This window comes from Gossypium arboreum, chromosome 1 (assembly GCF_025698485.1).
Source record: "Gossypium arboreum isolate Shixiya-1 chromosome 1, ASM2569848v2, whole genome shotgun sequence".
In the NCBI taxonomy this organism is placed as follows: Eukaryota; Viridiplantae; Streptophyta; class Magnoliopsida; order Malvales; family Malvaceae; genus Gossypium; species Gossypium arboreum.
In genome coordinates, this window is record NC_069070.1 from 103,283,779 (window position 1) to 103,290,993 (window position 7,215).

General features: G+C 33.0%; 1 protein-coding gene across 1 annotated transcript; it reads right to left on the bottom strand.

Annotated features, from left to right (window-relative positions):
• Positions 1-889: 889 nt before the first annotated feature.
• LOC108483680 (THO complex subunit 4D-like) lies at positions 890-6,429 on the bottom strand. The gene is made up of 7 exons (XM_017787210.2): positions 6,300-6,429; positions 6,065-6,226; positions 5,237-5,380; positions 5,077-5,145; positions 3,977-4,164; positions 2,219-2,269; positions 890-1,265 (listed from the first exon to the last, which is right to left on the bottom strand). Exons 2-7 carry the CDS (start codon positions 6,215-6,217, stop codon positions 1,115-1,117), a joined length of 756 nt encoding a protein of 251 aa, XP_017642699.1. The 5' UTR covers positions 6,218-6,226; positions 6,300-6,429; the 3' UTR covers positions 890-1,114.
• Between the last annotated feature and the right edge of the window lie 786 nt (positions 6,430-7,215).

Below are 7,215 nucleotides of genomic sequence, written 5' to 3' on the forward strand. Positions count from 1 at the left end.
CAGATTGTATTTTGTTCCTTCTATTCAAAAAATGGACAAATTAATCCCTTTATCTCTATATTAGATCAAAGAGCAAATTGATTCTTTTGTTAAAAAATTAATCAATTTCTACTATTAAAAATTGATCATTGTATGTTAGAATGAGGTGCATATGTCATGCACATGTAACTGTCTAGTTGTTCTGTTAACCACACTAATTTTTAATAATAAAGATGGATAAAATTTTTAACTGAAAGAACGTATTTGTTCTTTAATCTAATATACATAGACTAATTTGCTCATTTTTCAAATAATAAGGTAAAATAATAATTTGATTCCTAATATAAGACCTTCGTAATACTTTTATCGCCTAAATCTGAACTATTTCAATCACTTTTAAGTTTGGATTGACGGAGCAAAGGACCTCTTTGGCACAAAACAAAATTTTAAGGGGATTTCTCTAGCAGAATTTAATACTAATAAAGAATTTCAATCACGTGTTCCATCAAATCAGTGATGATTTAACTTGTAGGCGGATCTTGGCAAGGAGATGAAGCAGTAGACAATCTATTATCACAGCATGTCGGATTTTCTAATTAGGCAAAAATTAAATCAAATCACTTAATTAAGTCTTACGTTGTGCCCACAATAACTAATAATTAAGTCCTAAAAGTTGAAAATGAACTAGTTTTTTTAATTATGAAATATAATAATTACTCATCTCATTCATTCCTTAATTACGTCACCAAGACTTCGATCTCCACTCATAAGAATAAAATATTTTGTAACCAGCAGTTTACCCTGCAACCGGAAACAATAAATACCTTAATGGATAAATATTTTGTGGTACCGACTTCCAAAATGCAGCATACACGAGGACAGGCATAAGGTACTGAAATTGCAAATCACATTACGCCAAGCCAAGCTCTAAATTCCATTTTAATTTATAACTAAGCTTGAAATCTACCTAAATAACAAAACAAACCCATCCAACTAAACTTAAGAAATCTAATCATTAAACCAAAAAGCAAACCGTCGACAGGCAAAAGTACAATGCAGCACTAAAACCACCATTTTTGTACAGATAGCTAAGAAAAAAATAATAATGTTCAGTAAATTCATATGGTTTTAAGCTTCAGGAAACGTTCATGGCCTCAGCATGATAGTTCTCAAGCTCCTTGTCAAGATCATCTGCTGACTTTTCCATAGGCTTCCTTTTTCCACGGCCACGGCCTCTACCACGGCCACCTCCACGACCACTCCTCATAGTCATACCCCCACGACGGCTGCAACAAGAACCAGCTAGTAAATTAAAAGCTAATACCAAAATACAACCATTTATCATCGATAAGAAATCAACTGCGAAAAGATGAAGTAAATAAGCTTTCAATCAGTTCATATGCATCCACCACCTATAATTCACAGAGGACACACAACATACAAGATACATAGTTAATTGTTCCATCTACAACCTTCACCACTGCAAGCTTCTTTGCGGCAGGTATATGGTTAAGGTAAACCAACCTAAAAACCATGACAATACTGCCGCACCCATTGAAAATTTTGAAGGCTGTTAAATCAATCAATCATTTTGTTAATCATATGAAATGACAGGCTCGAGGCAAAAGAAAGGACTGTTAAGATAAGGGCTAAGGATGTTATTTATTTATTGGTTCAAAAGAGGCCAAGGCGTCTGAGGAACTGCAGAAGGAGAATTTGCAAGTGCCGAGTATAGACCTTACAAATATTTACCTCCTAAGAGAGTTGGGTGAATCATTTAGGTTAAGCCCTAGATTCCAAGAGAGCCATCTAAAAGAGCAAGTCCCAATAACTTGCAAAAGAAAAGCTCAAATAACAAGCTAATTTACCTAGCAGTGTAGTAGAAATGAATGTGGAAGGAAAGGGAGAGGAAAGAAAATTTTCCTCTCATTTTGTAAGAACAAAATAGCGATGAGGAAAACAAGCAGGATGTGCCCCTTTATTTCCTCTTAATCGAATTCTTCCAAATATGGGAGGGAAAAACTCATACTTTCCCTCCCCTCCTTTTTACTCATGGTTTTAATAAAAGCAACGCACTCACAAAAAAATTCACATATAAGCTTGTACAAAACATCTTACAAGAAAGAAGGAATTGGCAACTTATTTATCACGTTGGATTAATTTAAGTTTAATGCCAATTACAATATACTGAAAAAAGAAATTCTACATCATAAAGGTGTCAAAGTTGACTGAAACTTACTTAGGACCACGATTAATTCCAGCAGAGCTTCTTGATTGACCTGCTCCAGACCTGCACAAGTACTTGTCAGTTTAGTTGTTGTAAAATGGTAGATAAAAAAAGTTAATCAGTATGGAATAGACAAAGAGACGGGAGCTAAATCGATGAAACTACCAGTAACTTTAAAACTTAAAGCAGAAATAGCTCTATAAACAAAAAACATATGTATAGCAAAAACCTAAAAAGTAAAAATATACAGAAATACTCGACATGAATCAGAAGATGGGAAAAGAAGTACTCATTTTCCCATATGTAAATTACCCAAGAAGTTTCAACAACCATTCCAGTTGATTGCAAATAAATAAATATGATAAAACAACATGGGTCGATACTGAGTATGTAAAAAGAAATAAATTACGGATCAACAAAATACAACCTTCTTAAACATACATAAAAAAAAAAAGCTTAAAAAATACATTATCTTGGATCTCCAATATAGTGGTGTTATTATCTCGTCTTGAAAATTACAGACTCCAAGATTCAGCAGTGTCTAAAATAGTATAGACAGAAGGACCCATGTAAAAACTGTTAGGGACTTTAATACTACTGCAGAAAATTAGAAAATAAAAAAAAATGTTGACACACAGATTTAGACTGAAGAAAAACCATAGAAGTGTTTAAAGGACCAAGTAGAAGAAAGTAAAAGACCTAGCTTGACCGAAAACCAACACTTAGCTCACAAGATTTTTTGTTGTCTTCAGTGGCCTTATGACATAGAATAACAATGTTATACAGTCTCTAATCTCTTCTCTCTTTTTTTTTTTTTTTTTTTTCTGAGGGGGGTGTAGGGGATGGAATCCAAGACCTAACTAAATAGAAGAAGCCCATGTGTGTTGGTCCTTGTATCTAGAATCTTCTTATCTCTTAATCTTTCTTCTTCAAAAGAAATTCATTTCCGTTTATTCTCTCTCTCTCTCTCTCTCTCCATATTCCTACAATCATTCCTTGTATGCTTCATCCCACAGTGTTGAGGTGGCTGGGTGGGTATATATATTGCTTAATTTGTAGATAGGGGTTTTTTGGGTCTAGTTTTTCACATCCAATAATCAGCCACTGAAGTCCCCTGCATTTACTTCATTTGGTGTTAGTTTAGGCTTATGTCAAAATCCAAAACCATGTGCCTAATATGGTATTAAATGCATATTGCATTGACACTGCTATGGTACCCTAAATGATGAATCCATGTAAAAGAGTTTAAAAACTAGAAAACAAACAATTAGAAATGAAGCAAATTCAATAAAGCAACTGGTACCATAAAGAAGTAGCCATAATGAAAGATCATTTAATGAAGTTGAAATAACTGAATTTTGGGTTGTTCGATCAAGTAAGGGGAATTCGACAGAATTCACACTCAATGTTATTATTATTTTTACTTTTTCCTTTCTTTTTATTATCTGAATATTCAGGAACTAAGACAATTTCAATGATCCTTTTTGCCATGCATAAACTTAACCAACAATTAGGATAAGCACGAAAATGAAAGCTTCTAATATATTCTAAAAGAGGGTTCAGGCTTTATTTCAACAATGATTATGGCTTAAAAAGCAGACTAATGTTTGACTAGAAATGAATATGCATTCAGGAAATGAGTTCAGAACATGAACTGAAAAAGTTATTGGTAAAATAGAATATAGAAAGAAAATAAGGAAAAACATTGAATCGCATGAGAAATAACAGTCATAACTAGAAAATAAAAAGAACGAATATAGAATCACATACGTCATAACAACAGTCCTCTTCTTCCTTCCCTTTGTTCCAGTTACATTTATACGAGCTGAAACAGGGACTTCTGCATTGGCACCAACAATTTCAATTATCATGGGCTTTCCATCCAACAATACATTGTTGTACCGCTTAAGAGCAGCAAATGCATCACTTCTTCTAAGATAAACAACTTCAGCTGAACCCTGAAAGCAACAATCAAACATTTTGATACTGAAATAAGAACAACCATGTAAAATATTAGACATGAATCGGCAAACATTTAGGACAACATAAACTAGAATACAAAGACACAGGACCAGTCTAAATATTTCATCAAACATGCAAAGGACCAAACCACCTCAAGATTTAGGCACATCTTTACACATCCAAACATGCACAAGGAGCACAAGAGGAAGGACGTGGTATAGCCACCTCAACCAAATATGATCCAGAAGAGAGAAAACAAGAGAGATATCCCAACAAAAATATTGCATCAACAACTCAAAGTTCTCAATTGTGTAATCCAGATCTGAAATTTCATATATTTCAACAAAACCCTTACATGCATAAAAAAAAAAATTAAAAGCTAGCAGCCTTCAATTATTCATCAATATGAACTTCTCGCAAAACATGCCAGGCTCCTGTGAGTGATTATTCCCAATGATTTTTCACCAATTTCTACATCTAGGACAGAAAGATAGTGGCATAGCTCAGTTAACATGAAAATAGCTTGAAAATCTATGAAATAGAGAAAAAAAAATTCCAAGAGTTATCATTTAAGCAACAAGCAGTTTCTATGAGCTTTTCTTCGAATACAAAATAACACAGTTTTCACTAAATAATCTGCACAATTCATGCGATAGAATTGCCAAAGTTTTTACAACAAGTAGTTACTATAAGCATCAAACTAAATCAATTCTTTATTCATTAAAGTGCACAATTCATACAGTTTAAATATCCTAAAGTTTTTCAAAGATTTCTACGACTACTTTAAGAAAACTTTATGTCCTTTCAATACTGCAACAAGCCAAATCCTGTTATGTCGGACTTAAATGCATTAAAACAATCACTGCAATAGAATTATCAGAAGCAATTAGTATAAAGACAAAACTTACACTTGACCGACCATTTTTATCGTAATGAACCGAGTACCTTTTCAGCTCTCCAATCTCAGAGAAAAGTTCCTGAGATGTAGATTAAGTTTCAGGGTATTTCTCCAAAAATACTAACACAAAGTACTTTAGCCTTAAGTTTGTGATAAAAGTACCACTTTACCCTGATATCTTCATTTGTGACTCCATGATCCAAGTTGGAAACATATAACTTGGTGCCAACCTCTACTCCTGATATCCCTGCAGCTCTAAGGCTGTCTTCAAACAAATCATGCTGCCATGGCAAGCTCCTGGTTTTGTGGGAAGACTAATAAAAGCAAACATGATGTGTCAGCTTATTACTTAGGAGCAAGATCACAGTCTCCAACATGAATGATGATCAGCTAAATTCCCACGGAACATTAAAGCAAAGGTAGTAGCAGTGGAATCCAGTACAGTAAAATGCTAAAGCAATCTAGCAATGTATCAGTAGGTTCAGCTACTAAGCAGAGATAAGAGTTGAGGATTAATTCCAATACATTTAAATCAGTTGTATACAATGACTACGGGCGAGTACACCAGCTCCGAGGGATGAGAAAGAAGCTACTGGAGAAAAGGCCGTTAATAGAACAGAACAGGAAAAAAAAAACTGAAACCTTGCACAGAAAGAAAAATCCATGATAAGGGTATCCACAAACAGATCATAAATACCATCTATGCGGCCAGGCATCAAACGCTAAGTAAGTTACAAGCATGCGACATAGGTGACAAAATGGCAGAACCCAGAAACGCTAAAGGGTTCAACTTATCAGAAATTTAAAGCTTCAATGAAGCAACAATGCACAAAAATGTTAGCATTGACAGCAATCGCAGCACCAAAACCTTGGGAAATATCAACGAGGTTTCCAAATAAGAAACCCTAATATATAAATCAACGTAAGAAGCTAGGCATAAAAAGTAAATTAAAAATGTGATCCTAAATCATGTCCGCGAAGCAGAGGTTTGAGCATGCCTTAGTAATAGAAAGTTGGGATGGGCGGGCATTAACAGCGAGGGGGCCTCGAAGAGTAGCGAGAGTCATTCTTCCAGGGCGCGGCGGCCTAAGGCGGGGTCTGCCTCTCTCGGTATTATTTCGATTTACCATATCATCCAGAGGGGTAGGCATGAAACAAAGCTAAAACAAAAACAGAAAACCAAAGTAAAATAGATATTTATTGCTCAATCGAAGAGGAGGAAGAGAAAATTACCTGAGCTAAGGAAGATGAGAAGACTTGGGCTCAGACTCAAGACTCAGGAGGTAGGGAAAGGAACAGGTAATTAATATTAAACTAATTTATTGAGAAACTTTAAAAATCACCATCTATCTGTTTTTCATTCAGATTTATAAGGGTTTCATAACTTTAAAAAAAAAAAAAAAAACATTTTAACCTTCATTCCATTTTCGCTTTCTTTTATTTTTTATTTTGTATTATTTATTAAATCACACTAAAATTAATGTACTATTAATTGACTTTGCTAATTTGGCATTTACGTGGCCGTCTATGCTAAATTAATAATGAATTAATTTTTAAAAATATATTTAAAATTTTTTAATACTTTTTAATTTTATTTTTATAATTTTAATTTTTAAAATTTTTATTTAAAAATTAATTAATTGTTGAAATAGCATACATGTGGTAATCCACATGAATACCATAACAACAAAGTTAATAAACTTAACTTTTCTATCTATTTTAGAGTAATTTAACAAATAGCACAAGTTTAAAAACTAAAATAGGCAAAAAATCAAATGAATGGCTAAAATGATTTTTTTTTTAAAATTGGAAAACCAAGTAAGTCATTATGCTTATGTAAAATGAATTATCGAATGTCAAGAGTCAACTCAATATTAGCTTTTTATAAAATTACAATTTAAAGGATAATTAATATTATTATAATTGTATTTTTATTTTTAATATTTTATATAATTTACAAAGTATATAAAATTATAAACTGAGTTGTGTCACAAGTTAACTGGATATCAACTCAGTTGTGAAATTATCAAGATACTATTTGATAGCTCAAACGATCAAACCAAAATTATCAAGAGGTGGTGAATTGGCTTTAAAAAAATTGAGAAAGCTACTATGAAAAGAAAGATATTGAATTTTGGATTGATAATAT

What these genes read in the sequence shown, in the direction of transcription:
- LOC108483680 (XM_017787210.2), bottom strand. Translation starts at nt 6,217, where the DNA reads ATGCCTACCCCTCTGGATGATATGGTAAATCGAAATAATACCGAGAGA. An exon ending in ATAAAAATGGTCGGTCAAGT is followed by an intron (nt 4,165 to 5,076) that starts GTAAGTTTTGTC and finishes TGTTGCTTTCAG; the next exon opens with GGTTCAGCTGAAGTTGTTTA. An exon ending in GGAATTAATCGTGGTCCTAA is followed by an intron (nt 1,266 to 2,218) that starts GTAAGTTTCAGT and finishes TTCTTGTTGCAG; the next exon opens with CCGTCGTGGGGGTATGACTA.